This window comes from Rhinolophus hipposideros (genome assembly GCF_964194185.1).
Source record: "Rhinolophus hipposideros genome assembly, chromosome: 18".
NCBI classification, from domain to species: Eukaryota; Metazoa; Chordata; class Mammalia; order Chiroptera; family Rhinolophidae; genus Rhinolophus; species Rhinolophus hipposideros.
In genome coordinates, this window is record NC_138064.1 from 10,878,123 (window position 1) to 10,898,068 (window position 19,946).

The following is a 19,946-nucleotide window of genomic DNA, read 5'->3' on the forward strand; positions in this document are numbered from 1 at the left end:
ATAAGTGTCATGATTTTTTTGTAGTGAGAACCATTAAGATCTAGTCTCTTAGCAACTTTAAAGTTTATAATACAGTACTGTTGCCTATAGTGAAATCCTTTTAAATGCCCATTTTTTAAAGACAACAATAATGCCACCATGGGTTGTCTAAGAAATAAACTTGCCTCTGAATGCATTTTTAAGTGGAAGGTTTAGATTCCATTCAAATACCACAAGCTTTTAGGAATAAAAATATTGGGTGATCCTGAGTGCGATGGATCTGTGACCCACAGAGCCTGAGATGGAGTGTATTTGGCTTTCTCTGACTCCTTTTGTCCAGTCTGGCAGAGAGAGCCATGCTAAAACATAAGTTGTGGGAGAGACATTCCTGAAAGACAGATGGTGAGCTTTCACAAGCCTTACCCAAAAGGTGCTGTATTTTTTGTGGCCATTTGAATTTGGTGTCTTTGCACCTGTGTACGCAGGTGGGGTGGAGAAAAGGAGCATCTGTTTTGAACAGAGAGCTCTAACTTTAGGTCTCCTCTCAGTGTCCTGGTTATGTTTCTTGTGTTCAGGCGACTTCTGGATACGGAGGATGAGCTCAGCGACATTCAGTCAGATGCGGTGCCTTCCGAGGTCCGAGACTGGCTGGCCTCCACCTTCACGCGGCAGATGGGAATGATGCTCAGAAGGAGTGAGGAGAAGCCGCGGTTCAAGAGCATTGTGCATGCAGTGCAGGCTGGGATATTCGTGGAGAGGTAATGGCAGCTGTCATTCAATGACCAAAGCAGCCAAAGGAACCAATGACTGCAAGATCTGCTTTGATGTAGTTTTGGCATCTTTATAAATACTGAAAATGTTTTTGGGAAAGACAGTCTTGAATGAGAGATGGCTGAAGCAAGTCTATTTTAATCTCTGTAGCATCATTAGGACAAAATTTTACCTTTGGTCAGAATTCTTTTTGTTAACTAGAGAAGATTTAGTTTGAGGTCAGTCTCCCATTTGTAAAGTAGGACATCACTAATCCATCATCCTTTGACATATGCGGATGATGTCTGCGTTTGGAATAGATCAGGGACAGCTTGTCGACCCCGGGAGGGTAGTTCATTTAAGGGATTTGAGTTCTTGAAATTTTCCAATTGTTAGCCATTTTGTTCTTTGAAATTGAATTTGCCCCCCTTCCCTAATAGACTCCAGAAATCAATTTATTCTTCCTATAATCCTTATTATACAAATGGATTTATTCTTCCTATAATCCTCATTGTACAATTACCGATTTTAGAAATGCCACAGTTCACCTGGGACATTTTTCTTTTCGTTTTTGACAGTTGTAAAGAACAATCTCCTCTAAATGGATAGCCCATAGGAGTTCTTTATCCAGGTTAAAATACTGCATTGCAAACTGTCTATATTGTACTATAATTCAGTTGTGGCAAAAGAGGTGACCCATTTTAATAACTTAATTTCCAATTTGGGCCACATAGATTAATTTTAGTTTCCATCATTTCATGTGTTTGAGATTGCTTTGACTTCTTTTGAATTTAACACTTAGGCCACTTGAGTGCTATGAAAAAGGTTATAAAAGAAATTTTAGGTTTTTCGGGTCACCAATTGACATGACTTCTCATTATTTGTCAATACTTGTTATACGTCTGTGGCCTGCTATCTTTGTAAGATAAGCTTCTGCATGTTCTCCCTCTCTGCCTTTGCCAGAATGTACCGACGTACATCAAACATGGTTGGACTGAGCTACCCACCAGCTGTCATTGAAGCATTAAAGGTAATACCAAAGAAAAACTCTCACAACGTACATGGTACCCTGTAAAAAGTACAGTTAAATTTGTCGTTAGGAAAATACAAGGCTTTCATTTGCAGATTTCCCAATCATTCCTGACTCTTTACTTTTATTATCTTTCACTTTTGTGTTTAGACAGTATCAGTATTGTTTTAGCCTTCCTCTTGCTAATTTTTGATTAAATCAAACTGTGTGGGTTTCCTTTCTTTCTATGTCCTTGGAGTCATTTAGTGATCTGCACAGTGCTCTGTCATTATGGTACTCAGTGTGACTTTGGCCAGAGGAGATCAAATGTGGTGTGGTTATAAAGGAGGGTCTTTGGTGATCACTGTTGTACTGTTATCTTATTACCTACTCTAAGTCCATTTCATAGATGAAGAAACTGAGACTCCGTGAGATTTTTAAAAAGACACAGTTAATCAGAGACAAAACTAAGGCTGATACCAGAGTTTCAGGCACATAATAATCTCTCAATAACATTTTACTGCATGAATGGATGCTCCCAGAACCCTAGTCCTGTCTGCATAGCCTACTGTTGTCTCAAGGCTCTCACGCCACCAAAAGTTCCATTTGAAGTTATACAGATGTTTGAGTATAAATGGGCTTAATCCTGCAGAATTATTTCCAATCAGGTAAGCTCTTGGAATTGTATAGAATATTTCTAAGAGTCCCAACGTGGATATATTCCTCGAGGCGAGCGTTGATTCAGACCCACTGGTCTGAAGATAGCCCCGCTGTGTTGAAGCTGATTCGGCGTCTGGATTTGAGGGTGGGGCTGAGTGTAGGCCCAGGATCACTGGGCTGGTTGAAATTGCATAATGCTTACACAGGGAGTCCTGTCCACTTGCTCAGGGGCTGTGGAGAAGTTCAGAGAAGAGAAGCACCATAGGTGGTTGAGTGAATTAAACATTTGAAATTCAGCAGGGGGAGTGGAAGAGCTTAATGGAAAGAGCTGAGCTTAGGCTTCAGGGGAACATGTGTTGGTGTTCTTGTGCCTATTGTTGTCTTTCTCTGCAACCTGAAAAAGGTATTACCCAATGGCATTTTCATAAGATGACTTAAATTACCTATTCATGGAATCAGGAAGCAGGAGACTGCTTCTTGATCAATTTGATGTCAAGAAAGAGTCCTTTAGGGACACGTTGATTATATGTTTCATAGTCCCTTTCTCTTGTCTCAAAGACATTCACTAGCTGAATTAGTGAGACTCTAAATATTCAGATTCTTAGTTTTCTGTCTCTTAACTCATCTTAAGAGCAGGAAGGATTCTCAAGAAAGATGCAGCAAGAAGACACGTTTTCTCTCACTCCTCTCCAACCCCCACGCCAATGCCCAATACATCTATATGATTTACAGCGACATTTTCCATTTAATCAGTAAAATCACTTCACACTATGTTTGATGGTTCCAACACCACGGTAAAGTTGCATTGATTTTCATAATTGAACCTGAAACATTCAATGCAAGTCTTAGGAACATTAAAAAGCATCTTTTATCTTGAATTTCTTCCTTTATTGTGAACATGAATGCAGGTGGCTATGCCGGTACTAAGACATTTATGAAAATATTTCTTCCAAATTCGTACATCTTTTATCTTTAGAAAAACTGAAGAAAATGTGAAACAACCTGTGATTTTATGCATTATTATGTCATGCTCATAGAAAAGTAATTCTCAAATGTCTTTCTGGGAGGGAAATTTACCTAGATGATGTAGACAAAGAAAAAACACTACCTCCCTGAATCGGATCCCTGAATCGCTATCCTTCTCGACAAGGATTGCTTATATGTACACAAGGCTAAGACTGCTGTTTCTGTTGGTCCTGACCTCTGTTCACTGGGGGAAGTCCAAGACCTTTTTACAATGTAGTATTTTTCCACCTCCCTAGATCCTGGTTTTATTTGCAGTGGATTTGGAGGTGAGTTGGAGAGATCACAAAGATACTTTTTGTTTTTCTTTTTTAATGTAGTGCCTGTTAGAAAAAGGTTATTCCCACTCCACTGCCAGCAGTTCATACAGAATCACTATTGTTGTCTTCTGTTACAGAAAATGTCCCCAAAGACTGAGAGAATACAATTCAATAAAGTAACCATCATGCTACTGTCATCACCTTTGTGATGAATGTAAGAACATGGCATAAAATAACATTGAAGTAAGAGAACAATTAACTGCCGCCAATCTCTAAATTTGAAATATGGTGCATTTTTCCATTCAATATATACTAGCTTCTAACTTGAGATGTTTTTTCTCTAGTCTTCTGAGGTGGGGTTATTGGAAATGTAGGTGTGCTGTTCTTTAGAAAGGCATCTGTTGCGTGACTTACAAAGAGATGCCCTGGATAGACTCCAGGTTTATAGTGGGAGGAAATGAGGCAATTCGGGCTACCTTTACATTAGACTAATAGAAAGTTCATGCAGTTTCTCCACGGGAGTTGTCCTTGGGCCAAGTTTGGTAAGAGAGGAAGAACGGTTTAAGAAAGTTAAAGTAGGTGCTTGGTAAAAGGCAGTTTCTAGGCCCCACACCAGGATTCTGTAGTCTCCTCCCTAAAAATCAGCACTTTTTCTGAGCATGCCACGTGGTTCTCAAAAACATTAGAATTTGACAATCACCGCTAAGGCCTTCTGAAAGTGAGGGGCCAGAGAGGACATCCATCTCGCTGTCTATTTGCTCATCCTCTCAGTTCTCTAAATCCTAACATTCAGAATAAATATTGACTTCTTGCTATGGTAATCACTTTATTTCCAGTGATAGCGTTTCTCTTTTTTATGCATTCTGTCCGACATGACAAAGTGTTTTCCCATCTACTTAGGTGTCCGTGAACTTGACTTTAGGGGTAATGGTCAGACAATGGATGTCACGACAATGTCAATTACAGTAATCACGGTGAAAGTTTAGGACTCGGGTTAATCTTAAGTGGACCCACTGTCTATGGCCTGGGCCCTGTTGGGGTATTTAGGGCATGTGTCCTGGGTCACAGCATCTATGCACTGAGTTTACAAGGTCATCTGGTGGCGATGATATCACTAGGGTTTGTCAGAGGGTTTATTGACTGGTTCTGCTACTGAATGGCATTAGACATTTCACGTCATCTCTCTGAGGTTGCTGTCTGTAAAACTGGTGAGAGAAACACCTGTTTCTAGAGTTGTGAGGGTTTGCAAATGAATATATACACTTCATTCTGTGCCTGGCACAGAAAACGTGCTCGATACTTGTAGCTATTTTTGTCAGTTCTTATAGTGGAGACTGAGGTGAGGTCAGCATTAAGTGTGAACTGAAACAATCCAGTTTGAACCCCTTTTGGAAAAGCTTTGTTTTCCCTACATACGCTTCAGTTTTTCTGTGACCTGGCATCCCTGAAAGAGACCCTTGATGGCCTTGGGATGACCTTGACAGTTGAGACGTTTGGAGAGGGACACAATTGGGATGGATGGATGATGTTTGATGCAGTGAGCGCTGAAGTGAGAGCCCTCAGGCCAGCATCTTGACAGGAAGGTGTCTCTCAGGATATCATCTGACAACTTGCCTGGACTTAATGTGGTCTCACATGGGTCCTTACTGTTGTGCTCATGACGGTACGCTTTCTTTACACATCAGACAATGGTTACATATATTTTGGAGTTGCTATTTATAGACAAATAAGGCTTTGAACTTGAAAAGATACATAAGGAGTGTGTTCAGCTTAGCTCTTAGTTTTGTTTTGTTCAGTAAAGTGACTTACAGATTTGAGAAGTAGGTCCTCAGACCAGTAGCTCCAGAAGTGGGAACATTTTTTCTGAACCATGAAATGAAGGCTTTCTCTTGGGGTTCAGCTCAACTGTTTGGATTGAAGTGACACATTATTTTGTTTTCTATGTCATGCATGTTTTTGAACACTTTTAAAAGCGGGTTAACATTCTCATTACAGTAGGGATGCACTGTAGGTTGTCAAGTGAATTAAAAATTTGAAATCCAGCAGGGGGAGTGGAAGGGCTTAATAGAAAGAGCTGAGCTTAGGCATCGGGGGAACATGCATTTGTGTACAGACCCCACTTGTGTCCCTGGCACTTACTCATGATGGGTCTTAGGGAAATTAGGAAACTAACTCCTCAGTTTTCTCATATATAAAATGTGACTAATAATACCTACCTCTTAGACTTGTTTTCAGGTTAAATTACGTAGTTTTCACTGATCACAATGCCTACCTAGCATATGATAGGCGCTTGGTAAGATAGCTGTTGTTATTCATCATAGGACTGTTTAATATTTTCAGTAAATGCTATGTAGGTCTGCCAGGTTGGAAACAGTCTGACAGTGGAAAGGGCTGTGAAATCTCGGGTGAAGGCTGTAGGCTGACTCCCCAGTGGGGAGATCTGTGTAAGCAGCTGTGGACTAATGTGTTCTTCCTCCCTGCCTGGTCCTGCAGGATGTGGACAAGTGGTCCTTTGATGTCTTTTCCCTCAATGAAGCCAGCGGGGATCATGCACTGAAATTCATTTTCTATGAATTACTCACACGTTATGACCTGATCAGCCGTTTCAAGGTCAGTGCCTAATTTTTAAAAATGCACATATTTGTCCATCCTTGCATAACTTTGGGGCTAATACCAAGAGAATCCATGTAATATAGACCAAAGTCTGCACTGAGTGACTTGGATCGCATCGTCCAGGCAGTCATTAACATGAACTCTGTGAGAGGAGCTTCTCGTTCCATTCCCCTGCCTGGTGGGGCTCCTTGGCCAGGGAGAGGATGGAGACACACATTTTGATCCCAGTCTTCCTAGAAGTACCATTGGACTAGCAGAGCTCCCTGCGGCTCTGCCGGCAGATCTCATTTCAGCCTGATATCATGTACGATCTCCCACTACCAGCAAGGAGACAGTAATGGAGACAAAGTGTGCGTCTGCCGTCTCTGCAAACTTTTTTTTTCCCCACCACTTGGCTCAAATGCAGACAAATAGTCTCACTTATCATCTGTGACAGATCATTGGTATTGCCTAGCCATTCGTACTTCAAATTAATTCTTCAACTTTAAGTAAAGAGCATGAATTGTTTCCAGTGTTCAGTACCCTCAGCTTGTAATTCTGCCGACTCTGGAGGTCAGGCTGGGTTCTCCAGAGAACCTGGGAATTCATCTGCTGACATCTGTCATATTATGATCCTCAGGCTTCTCTCATCTTATAGATGAGCCTCTGAAAAATGCAGGCCTTTTTTTTCTACAACATGTTGACTTCTCTGGATAGCACATTTCCTAATCGCTTTCCGTAGAACTGCATGTTTGGGGGTGTATTTCTTACACAGCCATAAGTATTTTACGGCAGTGATCTTTAATTTCTTTTGCATCAGAAACCTGCTTGAAAATCTGGTGGATACCCGAGACCCTTTCCACAGAACAAAGCTCTGTTCTGTATGTGTGTATGTTATACATACACACAACTTTACCTAGTGGTTCATAGATCTCTCCTGAACAATGCAAAGAAACAAGGTTTCTTGGATCTTCATTTTTAAAAATGATAATTAAACATCTAAAAGGCAATATTTACATTTTTGAAAGTCGACAAATGGTAGCTATGGAAGAATGTGACAAAGGAAGAATGTGTAAGGGACTCTCACACAGCATTGCAGTAATATTTTCCTCATTTTTTTTCTTACTAACGTGATTGTTAGTCTCCTAGAAAACACATTCTTTCCTTTTCCCCTGTCTTGTATTTGATAATTTTCTCTAAACCAAGGAATTGACCCAGAAAACTAAAACAATGACTATTTTAATGTTCCCTTATTTTGCACAGACATTTTGCAATTGTTCTTTACTTTCTGCCACATGAAAAAGAAGGTATGTACATTATACGTATTTGAGATAGAAAAGCAGTTAGACTAATTGGAAGTATTATTCTAAATTGCTAGGTACAATCAGAAGCTAAACATTAATGAATGCCAACTATAATTTTATATATATAATGTGATGGTTCAGTGTGGGGTCGGAGGGATGGTGGATGGGGGGAGGGGGGTTCGCAGTGTGGGGGATGTAGATGATGAACGTCTGGGTATTGCCTTGTTTTGTACACCTGAAACTAATAAATAAATTAATTATAAAAAAAAAAAATAAATAAATAAATTGCTAGGTACATATAATAAATTGTCAAGTAATCGACATAAGCATGTATAGCCTGTTTCTATCCCATGATAACCACCTATCACATGTTTGCTTGTTTTTTTTGTGTGTCCAATGCATACAATCACTTTTTCTAAAGGGCACAGTTCTCAGGATGTGACAGCTTGTATTTATGTTGCAATTATTTAATGACTTAAGATCTTGGTGTACTTTATGCTTTATCATACATCCATGAAATATGCTGCACAGTGTGTGTTCATTTATTTCTCGAGAAATAAAAGACTCAAACCTTTACCTGAGGAAAAAAAAAATGAGCACATACCCTTCTGCCCTAAATGTCTTTGAGATGATCTTGTACTATAATTTTTCCTTTCACTTGAAGCAACTAAATCACTAGCTAATGAACCGTACTAATCTTTTTCAGATCCCCATTTCTGCACTTGTCTCATTTGTGGAGGCCCTGGAAGTCGGCTACAGCAAGCATAAAAATCCTTACCACAACCTAATGCATGCGGCCGATGTTACACAGACTGTGCATTACCTTCTCTATAAGACGGGCGTCGCGGTACGTACAGCTAGGAACTCTAGGCTTACACAACCAAACAGCTAGGTCTCCACGGTAGGTCTCTAGGACTTTTTACCTGGAAACTGTCTTCAGAATTGGAACCAAGGTGGACATTCTTTGGGTATCCTTTAGTTCCTAAACCCAGTACCCATTTGTTATCTTTTCGGCGAGGGGATGTTAAAAGACTTGGTCTAATATCTCACTGTATTAAAAATGAACACAGGGGGAGGAGCGTGGGCTTTGGAGCTACTTATAGTTGAATGTAAATCCTTGTTTAATTACTTATTAGATTTTGTGACCCATGATAAATTTTTTGACTCTATGAGTCAGCGTTTCCTCATTTCTAAAATGGTGAAAAATATGCTATCTTGAAGAAGCTCTGTGACAGGTAGGCATAACGTATCAAAAATATGAAGTGCTCTATCTGCCTCAGAAAGGCAACTCAGTAGTTAGGAATTGTTGTTATTAAAACTTTTCAGGATTTCCCCCACATCTCTCATCAGTTTTTAGTTCTTCCTTATTGTAAAGCTGATTTTTAAAAAAATATTGTTTAAAAAGCTATTTTTTAAAAAAAGTTATAGAAACTCCACAAAAGGAACCTGTTTAATGTGATAAAGGGTTTCTGCCAGAAACTTAGAGCAAATGTCACCATTAATGATGGTTCCAGGAAAACATGGAGCAAAGCAGAGAGGTCCACATGGATATTGCTCTTGAGGATTTTTCTGGAGGTCTCACCCAATGTAGCATGGTAGCTGAAAAAGTTAAAGAAGCATCTGGTGAAAATAATTTGATTGTCTCCTTTAAAATATCAAGAAAACCATCTATAAGTTATTAGATCAAATAAAAGACCTAGATAAGACTTGGGTAAGATAGCTGTCTCATACACTCAAAATTAGTAAGGGTAATAGAAAAACGTATATATATACTCAACTGTTTTTAAAAAAATCTATAAATTACGTAGGAAAAACTTCAAAACTGATAAAAAGGAAACTATAAAACTAAATTAAAGGGCACAAAAATAATGTTTAAATAAGTGAAGAAATACACCACATTTTTTAATGCAAACACTCAATATTACATAGATGTCAGTTTTCCTCAAACTAATCTATAAATTCAAAGCAATACCAATAAAACTTCCAATAGGATTTAACATGGAACTGAGTCTGAAATTTATGATAAGCTGAATCTGAGATGTATGTAAAATATATATTTTACAGCCTTAAAAAACAGTTTTGAAAAAGAATGTGTTTGGTGGGGTAGTTCTTACTCTACTAGATATGAAAATATCTACTGAAGCTACAGTAATAAAAAAACTGTGGTATTTGTGCCAAAATAGACAAATATATCAATGAATTGGTTAGAGTTTCAAAAACTAAACCCAAATATTTATTGAGAACTTATTATGTGCTAGTTACTTTCTTACAGAATGCTCTTACAGAACTTGCATCCTAGCGAGAGGTTACAAATAGAAGACGAATGAAAAAATCGACGAGAAACAATCACTCGTGTTGTGCAGAGAATTAAAATAGGGCACCCACATAGGGAAAACTGGGAGTTCTGTCAGGAAAGGCCTCTCTCCAGACGTAATAGTTAATCTGAGATAGCTATGATTTTAGGCTTGAGCCATGCTAAGAACTGAAGAAGAGCATTACAGCAGCATTAGTGAAGGATGAGCACAAAGTCCCTTGTGAGAGAACAGCTTTGTTGCATTCAAGGAACAGAAATAAGACAAGCGAGATGGGATCAGCACATGAGCGGGACAGTGGTGCAAGATAAGGTCAAAGAAGAAGGCAGGAAGCAGGCCAAATCTGGCTTTGTAGGTCTGGTTTTATTCTAAGTGCAGTATGAGTCTATTAAAGGGTTTTAGAGAGGGGAGTGACGTGACCTGATAAAGATTTGAAAAATACTATGGTGGAGAATGGATTTTGAAGCAGACCTAGAAGAATGTGGAAGTCTATTGGGGAGATGATGGTGGGTTGGACTAGGGAGGACAATGTTGGGATATAAGGAGAACAATTCTGTTATGGAGGTAGAGTTAGAAGAACTGGATAGTGAATAGGATTTGGAACCTTGAAGAGAGGAATCAAGAGTACATCTTAGATGTTTGGTTTGATAAACAGAGTTGATGAGAAAGCCAGGTGGCAAAGCAGGCTTTAGGGGAAAGGGAATCAAGAGGATTTTTCCTTTTTAAAAATGATTTACTTTTTTCAGTTACAGTTGACATTGAATATTATTTTACATGAGTTTCAGGTATACAGCATAGTTAGACATTTATATAATTTGTGCAGTGATCCCCCGATTAGTCTAATACGCACCTGTTTTTGCAGCATTATGGACTATATTCTGTAGGCATGCCGTGACTATTTTGTAACTACCAATTTGATTTAGACATGTTGAGTTTAAGATCCCTATTAGACATCAATGTGGAGATATCAAGTAGGAAGAGAACCAAAGGAGTCTAGAGTTCTGGAAAGAGGCAGGGCTAGGCATGTAGATGAGGTAGCGGGCACAGCAATATTGCATAAAGACATGGAAGCAGAAGAGAGTATCGAAAGAGAGCATGTGAATGGAGAAGGAGAAAGGGCTCTGAAGTGAGTCCTGGAGCAGTCCAAAGTTTAAAATGAAGGTAAAGAATTAAAGCCAACAGTAGTAACTAAAAAGGAGTGTCCAGGGACATTGGGAGAAAAATCAAGAGCGTGTGGGTCATGGAAGCCGAGGAAAGACAGTGCCCCCAAACAGAATGGTAAATTGTGTGTGACATGATGGAAGGTCAGTATGGTGAGGATAGGGAAGTAATGATTGCCTTTGGTGACATGGGAGTCATTGGTACCCTTGCCAAGGGTCTCAGTGGTTTGGTCAGGGTGGAACACTGACTAGACTACAACAAAGAAAGCACTGGAGGTGAGAAGGTGAGCACAGGTCTACAGACAGCAACATGATCGGGAAAATTACTCAGTTCAGAAATGTTTGGGGGATAGTTGTTCATTTGGAAAAGACAGAATGTTTTTGTCCTACTTCAAATCATTCATCAAGTATTAGACAAAATGATTAAGATGTGAGCACAAAAATAAAAATTTGATCATATAAGAAAAAATATGAGAATATGTTCATAACCTTGAAAAAGGAAATTCTTAAGTAAGCCTCAAAACACAAAAGTTATTTAACAAAATATTGATAAATTTGAATATGTTGAAGTTAAACCTTCTGTAGGATAAAACACATCATCAAAATGAAGTAAGTACTTGAGGAAATTATATCATCTATCTATCTATCTATCTATCTATCTATCTATCTATCTATCTATCTATCTATCCATCCAGATTACATAAACAAATCAACCAATGAGAAAGTGACACAAATTCAGTAGAAAAGTAGGAGAAAACTCATTCACAGAATTAAGATTACCTTATCATAGAGTCTGTCATGGGCAGAATTTTGTACCCTCCCAAATTCATATGTTGGTTCTAATCCCCAGTGCCTCAGAATGTGACCGTATTTGGAAATAGGGACTTTAAAGGGGTGATAAGGTAAAATGAGGTCATATGGGTGGGCCTTCATCCAACCTGAATGGTGTCCTTATAAGAGGAGATTAGGACACAGACATGCACGTGCACAGAGGAAGACCATGTGAGGACACAGTGAGAAAGTGGCCGTCTGCAAGCTGGGAAGAGAGCTCTCACTGCCAAGACCTTGATCTTGTACTTCTACAGAACTGTGCGAAAAGTTCTACTGTTTAAATTGTTTAAAATTTCTGTTGTTTAAGCTGCCTGGTCTGCGGCATGTTGTTATTACAGCCCTAGGAAACAAATGTGGTAGCAGAGCCAGAATTTGATTTCAGGTCTGACTTCTGAGGCCATGCATTTAAATATTTAGCCATGCTTCTACAATGCCTACAGCAAAAAGAACAAAAAAGAGCTCCTGATATTCTTACACCTCAGTATCCTCATGTGATACTTCAGAGTATTGTGGTGAGGATCAAACTAGATGTGAAAATGTATTTTGGACTCATTGATTCAACAAATATTTAGTTAGTGCCTACTGTGTATAGTGGAGATATAAAGGTGAATCATGCACAGATTTTTCTGGCCCTCAAGAAAAACTCCCCAGCATTTATGCTAATGCAAGTCCTCATTAACATAAATATCATGTCATAGGAGCCAGGCATCATGTGTATGGCACACTATTCTTAAGTGAGCTCACTTGCCGTTGGATTTTCACGATCAATGCAGGGCATATTCGGAATAATTCTTAGATATAGAAACTGCTTCCTGCCCACTCTTTCTTAGAAATGTGGCTGAAAACAAACTTCTTTCATGGCAAGCTTACAACACCACTGGGGAGCATTCTGATGAATGGAGAACATATTGTGACTCTAACCGTTCAACACAAACCAAGAAGGGGAAGATGCTTGAAATCATTTCAGTTTTACAAACTGTGAGACACACAGGAATCAAAACATCCCATTGATAAAGTGATGTCTGGGTCTCAAAATCATTGTAATCTGTTTATATTACTCATTGTTGCTTAACTGGGATGCCAGATGATGCCTGAACCCTTTCAGATTTATTTCGCTCACTTCTAAGAGAAAACCCTTGAACAGAATTAGATTGAAGAATTGTTGATTGACTAGATAGGAATCAGACTCTGAGCTCCAGTCTGCCTCTCATTTAGGTCAAAAGATTCCAAAACAAACTCCAAAGCTATCCCTTGGCCCCTCTCATTGCTTTTATTGGACAAGGTGCCATTAATTTTCCTTTTCTTTCTTTATTTGTTTGTTTGTTTGTTTGTTTATTTATTTTAGAAGAGAGAAGCTGTGTGATCCTAGATGAAATCATCATGTTTGTAAAGGAAGCACTAAGGATATCTAAGTGGCATCTGCTTAAAGAGCACTAAGTAATTTTATTAGGGTTTGTAGTCAGCAGAGTTTTGGCCCCCATGTTCTTTGCCTTCTGGGGTCATACTTGTGAATGTGTTACATTAGATGGCAAAAGGGACTTGGCAGATACAGTGGAGGCTACTAATCAGAGAACCTTAAAATAGGGAGAGTATCCTGGATTCTCCAAGGTGGCTTGATATAGTCATAGGAGCCCTTAAAAGACAAGAGATGTGACAGGAGTGTGAGAAGGACGCAACCAGCCATTGCTGACTTGAAGATGGAGGGAGCCAAGTGGAAAACATGTGAAGGCAATGATTTCTGCGAATGCCTTGAAAGCACCTGTAAACACATTTTTTCCACAGAGCTTCCAGAAAGGAGGGCAGCCCTGCCAACACCTTGATTTCAGCTTTGTGAGGTCCTGAGCTGAACATCCAGCCATACTGTGATGACTTCTGACCTCCAGAACTGTGTGCCGATAAATGGGAGGGGTTCTTTAAGCCTACGTTTGTGGTAATTTGCTAAGGCAGCAATAGAAAACCAGTACAAGGGTGGAAACATATTGCTGAAGAAACTCTGTCATTCACATATCATTCCTTTTCTCCTTCCTTTTTTCCTTCCTTCCTTCCTTTCTTCCTTCCTTCCTTCCTTCCTTCCTTCCTTCCTTCCTTCCTTCCTTCCTTCCTTCCTTCCTTCCTCTTTCCCCTCATTCCCTTCTCCTTCCCATTCCACCCTCCCTTCTTTCTTCTGCCAGATACCATCTCTCCTTTCTCTTATTTCAAACAGCAAAACTGATTCTAAGCACCTGCAGGGATTGTTGAAAAGCCAGGGTGTTACAATGAGTTTTAAAGACCATGGTTTTATTATTGTTGTTGTTGTTGCATGCTTGTTTATATCTATTTGTTGCTTTTGGTGTGTATTAGAAGTAGGTTACACCCAAGGTAGGATCTTGTTAGTATATTTGGGTAAGAGGGGGAATTACACCGATACCTGTCATGTGAGAGCTATAATTATGTAGATATTGAGACGCCTTCTGTTGGAGGGGCTGATGCTCTGTGGCTCAGATTTGTTTAGATGGTACACTGTCTCCCATTCATAATCTTATTATAAAATGTTAAATGAACTTTGCATGAGCTTGAAGAAAGCTATATGGGGGGAGTGGGTAGTGGGAGTCAGGGCAGATGGGTGGGGATAGGGTGTTGGGGAAGAAAAGAAAGACACTGCTAAAATGAAAAAAAATGTATACAGAAAATATCAAGAAAAGTGTGTAATATTATATTCTACCTATATCATTTTATGTAAAATTGAGTAAACACATGAACAATGATCCAAAGGAGATAAGACTTAGAGATTGTGAGTAGGAACTATGGAGTGGTATTGTGTGGCTTGTCCAATAACTACTCGTGTAACCTTGGGTAAGTCATTAAATCTCTTCAGCCTCAGTTTTCTTATCTATAAAATGAGCATAACAACAGATAACCTACCTTTATGGAGCTGTGTGTATTGTATGAGTTTTTATGTGTACACAGGCCTGACACAAAGTGAGCTCCCTAAGTTAACTGTGGAGAAGAGGCCCTTTGGTGCTTTCAGGGTGGGATTTGCAGCTTCAATTTTCTTGTAATTTTTACTTCTTTTACCCATCTCTTTTTCATTTAATTTTGTTTCTTTGTCATCTTGGTCTGTTTGCTTTTTATGTCTTTCTGTCTCTCTTACATCAGTTTCTATTTTTGAGGCATATTATCTAGGATGCCAAAAAGTTTCCTGACATTTCATGCTGGATTCTGCTAAAAATCACTTTCAAAAGTATAGTTTTTTTCCCGAGTTATTACTATGCTCATTCTTTCCCTAACTATGAAATTCTTTTTTCATAGGTTGTATGTAGTTTGTTCATTTATTTTTTCCCCTTATCTTCAAAGATGGTATTAATTCTCAGTAAGTTTCTTAGATGAAGACCAAAATTAGTAGTTAATTGTGAAAAAACAGTTAAAGTGAGAATTATTTAAAAATGATCTGTTCATATTTTATTCATTTTGTGTCAGCCGAACTCAAATAAACATATTTTGTTCGCTGATCTTTAGTTCAGACCCTAGGCTGTTTCCTGAATTCTGCCGATTTGGGAACTCATATTTGTCTTGCATGGACCCTGCCCCATCTAAGATTTCCAGTTTCATTTCTTCAGAGTGAATGAGAACTTAAAGATACTCATGAAGCAAACTAAGTGCAGAGCCTCTCTAAATTTTTATAATTGTTTTCTACTCTTTCACAGTTTTCACACCTATTTTTGATAGCAGTTCTTTTAGTAATTGTCTAAGGCATTGAACTTAGGTTCTATGGACATAACTCCATTTTTGTGTTCTGATTTTATTGGTTTATGTCATATTTAATTACATAATTCTGATAAGTGCAATTTGTCAAAACAGCGTTTAATTTGAAATAAACCACACTAACACTTGTAAGCATCAATTCAAGTAGCAAACAAAGTGCGTAGAAGGTACCAAAGGGTGGGCTACTACGTAGTTATGAATGTTCTATCATGTGGACCTTGAGCAGAATGGTTTACAGAAGGGAGCGGAAGCAGCAATGAATGCAGAAAGTCTCTGAAATGGAATTCAGTTAAGAGAACTTCAAACACAGCTGCGGTTCTCACACTCTCCCATGCATCAGAATTATGTGGATGGCTTGCTAAAACACAGATTGGGGGGGCCACAACCAAGAGTTTCAGATTCAGTGGGATTGGAGCAGGATTTGTGTTTCTAACAAGCTTCCAGGTTGTTAGATCCAGGGAACACACTTTGAGGGCCATTGAATTACAGTCAATTTTGGTGGTGTGGATGGTGACAAGTCTCTTCAAACTTTAGCATGTATCAGGCAGCAGGCCAGGTGGCATTTTTCCATCTGTCCTACCTGCCAACCTTCCAGTAGATAGACATTGGGTTTTCTGTTACTCTTAGTTCTTGGTATTGTATTGAAATTTTAGTATATTTTTTTCTGTGCCTACCTAGGGACTTTACTTGGAATTTGAGAGAAGATGCAATGAGGGCTTTTAATATCTGCATGCTCATTGTTTTTTGCTTCCCTGAAAAAAATAAAACTACTATTTAGCTTTTTCAACCCAGCTGGGCATGCTGTTTTCAAATCATATGTCCCCAAGGCTCCTTACAGAAGACAAAAAACAACAAAAAAAACACATTTCTGTTTGTCAGAAAACATGTGTTTGGCAATAGCTTGCCAGTTGTGGAGTGGAAATGCAGAAATGTGGGTGTGTTGTCAGCAAGCTGAAGACTGAGAAAGAGACCGATGATCTGATGACTCTCTGACCTCCCTTCCAGAACTGGCTCACGGAGCTGGAGATCTTCGCGATAATCTTCTCAGCTGCCATCCACGACTATGAGCATACCGGGACCACCAACAATTTCCACATTCAGACCCGGTGAGGAGGTTGAAATGTTTGGAGCAGAGGCAACAGGGGGCCAGGGATAGAGTTCTATAAGCCAGAAAGGTGTCGTCACCTTTCTTGTGCATGGTGGCTCTCGTTGAAGTTTCTGGAAAAGTGAACTTTTAAACAAGAGATCAGCCTGATCAGCTTCGATGAGGAAGCCATCTGCTCCTCGTTCTCAGATTTTATTCACTTCTAATATGGGTCTCCTTTTCCTCTCTATGCTAATGCTAGCTATTTGTATGCATGTATGTACTATGCATACTCTGCCTGTTTCTAATAGGAGGTGGGACAGTTTACATAAAGGCACAGATGTCGTGTGGACTAATCAGTGAGGACAGGCAAGGGTTGGAGTGTTTTTGTTGACATGAAGAATAACCGAGCCTTCTTACCCTCTGATCTCTGGGATTCTGGTGATGCTCTCCTCATTCTCCCTGGTTTGAACTCTGCTCTCTTCAGTGCTTGCCTCCCTGCCTGGCACAGGGCTTGGCGAGCTAGGCTGTCTCATGTGGGCCCCCTTCACTATGGGTGCCCTCTGCACCCTCCCTAATGAACCTCACAGGTAAACACAGACCTCTAAGTGGGATATTAAATACGGGTCTACGTGCTCCACTCTGAACCTCTTGACCATTAACAGACATCACTAATCAGTTTTGGTATTTTTCCTTACTAGCTGCAGATATATCCTTAGCATTCCTCTCAGCACGGAATTCCAGGCAAGCAGTACCAGTCAATTGTCATTTTCATTTAAGACGAAAGCTTATCCGCCCTCTTCTGGAATGAGGACTTACCTTCTCTGAAGGCAATGATGTGGAACTGGAGAGAGTCTGCCATAGGATTAACGGGGCCTTGACATAGGAATCAAAAGAAGTTAGACTTTAGGGAGAGTTGGCAAAGAGAAAGAATATAACGGGAAAGGACGAGAGTTGAATAGCAAAGAAATACTTGCTGATTTCACTTGAAAAAGCAGGTGCACACTCCAGATAGGTTTGTGTTCATAAATCAATCTACTTGTATTGAATGAACCCAACACTTAATTATGGGGTACACAAAAGAAGACAATATCGTCTGATCTGTGTTCAGAAGGGCAACTACAGTAGAACGGACGCAGACAAAAGGACTTAAGCCGTTCGCTTCATTTTCTACCCCCTTCCTTCTCACACAGAGTCATCTCAGCTGCTGCAGAACAGCCATTTGTAATTCTGTTGTGAGGTCTTTAACACAGGGAATTCCACAGAGCAGCTCTGTTTCATGGACCTCTGCGAGTGGAGCCTTAACTCTGAGGATAGAGGTGGTGCTGAATTGCACCTGCTGAGGGAAGAGAGGTGGGTGGAACACGGTACACGGATCCTGGCTGGAGACCAACATCAAAACCCATCACAGCACAGAATAAAGGAGCTTAATTATAGGAGAGACAGAAAATAGCTTAATGTCACAAAATACACATTGGTCGGTGCCTTCCTTACTTAATAGATATGAGATCAGATCTTTCACTTCCAGATTTGCGTGTTTTGTGCTATCTCCATGGGAGTGGGAAGAGTTTGGTTTGGAATGAAATTTAAACATTGGCTTTCTTTAATGGAACTTTATCTGAAGCATCTCAGTGTGTTGTGTGCTCCCTGTTCAGAAAACTAAGTCTGTGACCAGTTTCTTTGTCCTTCGATGGTATGTTAAGTCTCACACGTTAAAGGCATGCTAGCTAGAGTTCAAAGTTTGGCCAATGAGGCAGAAGTTATCTTGGGGAACAATGGCCCTACTGTCAGAAGATGGCGCCTTCATTTCAATCCTGACACTTAGCCACCGTGGGGCTCTGTGATGTCACTTTACATTTCTGGGACTTGTCTTGCTTGATGAGAAACAAATAAGCTGTAATAATCTGAGATTTCACTAAATTAAGGATTTTGAAATAGTATACCGCCCTGTGTTTGGTGTCATTCAGCTGTGGAATAGTCTTTGCGAAAGTGACTAACAATTGTCATCAATTCTTATATTCTTTACTATCAATCTTCCATGTATTGCTTCTGCATGGCAAAAACTTTAAGATCAAGCTACTACCAGAGGAATTTGCAAACTGTACCTGCCTGGTGGTATGTGTTCAGAGGATTATACCTAAAATTCTTATAAAAGAATAACTGAAATAAATTATTTTCTTGAATAAAAAAATCAAGTTGTTTGAGAAAATATAAGGAAGTTTGACTTGACCCACATTAAAAAAAAAACAACCTTTGCTCCTAGTACAGATAATTGAAATGTAGTTATAGAATAGTTTTCAGAGAGTTCTCAGGTTGGATATCACATATTTTACATCTGCATGTTGACATTAACATACCCACATATATTGATAAATAATTTGTAGTGTTAGTTTTAGCTTTTTGGTTGACATAAATGGCATAGGGGCAAAGATAATTGCTAAACACAGGAAAAAAAAGATAGTAATTCTACCTTGAGAGAGTTACCAGAAAAATCTGAATTGTTTAACATCCTAAATTATTTATCTTGGCTTTCTGTTCAGGTCTGACCCAGCTATTCTGTACAACGATAAGTCTGTATTGGAAAATCACCATTTAAGTGCAGCTTATCGTCTTCTCCAAGAGGACGAGGAAATGAATATTTTGATCAACCTCTCAAAGGATGACTGGAGGTAAGGATGAGACAAAAGAGAAAGATTTGGAGACCAGGAAAGAAACTTTGAGGAGAGATGAACTAATATGCTTTGAAGAAATCTGTTAACCGAAAGATAATGTATGTTTAGTATCCTATGTCTTTGTAGAAAAGCGATTTTAATATCTGATAGATTCTATTGGGATATGTAAATGCATTCGACTTTTTATGACTTTTTAAAATTAATGTATTACCAGATATTTAGTGCATTTCAAAGTGGAATAACATGGAATTCCACTTTCAGCCGGCCAGATTAATTGTTAATAACTAATCCTCCTGCAAATAACAACTATAAACACTGGACAAAATACAAACAAACAAACAGATGCATCCCCAGTGGTTTGAGGGCTCTAGAGAGTGAAAAAAAATCAGGCACGTTTTGAAGGGGTGTCCGTAATTTGGAGACTATGACAAAATGAGGTGAGTGTGACATTTTTGTGACTTTATGCTGAAGGCAGTCTCAGTCAAGGCAGCAATACTAAATGGCTGAAACTATATTTATACAAACACCTCCACTATTTTTATGGCTAGATAAACCATGGTAGGAACAAC

General features: G+C 39.2%; 1 protein-coding gene across 18 annotated transcripts in view; it reads left to right on the forward strand.

Moving 5' to 3' along the window:
- Positions 1 to 19,946, forward strand: part of PDE1C (phosphodiesterase 1C) — a 516,178-nt gene that overhangs the window by 408,955 nt on the left and 87,277 nt on the right. For all 18 annotated transcript variants that reach the window (XM_081080159.1, XM_081080148.1, XM_081080160.1 and 15 more), the window contains 6 exons: positions 555 to 737; positions 1,693 to 1,759; positions 6,175 to 6,291; positions 8,284 to 8,424; positions 16,627 to 16,727; positions 19,246 to 19,374. In XM_081080159.1, coding sequence (XP_080936285.1) covers positions 555 to 737; positions 1,693 to 1,759; positions 6,175 to 6,291; positions 8,284 to 8,424; positions 16,627 to 16,727; positions 19,246 to 19,374 — 738 coding nt within the window. The remainder of the gene's footprint in view (positions 1 to 554; positions 738 to 1,692; positions 1,760 to 6,174; positions 6,292 to 8,283; positions 8,425 to 16,626; positions 16,728 to 19,245; positions 19,375 to 19,946) is intronic.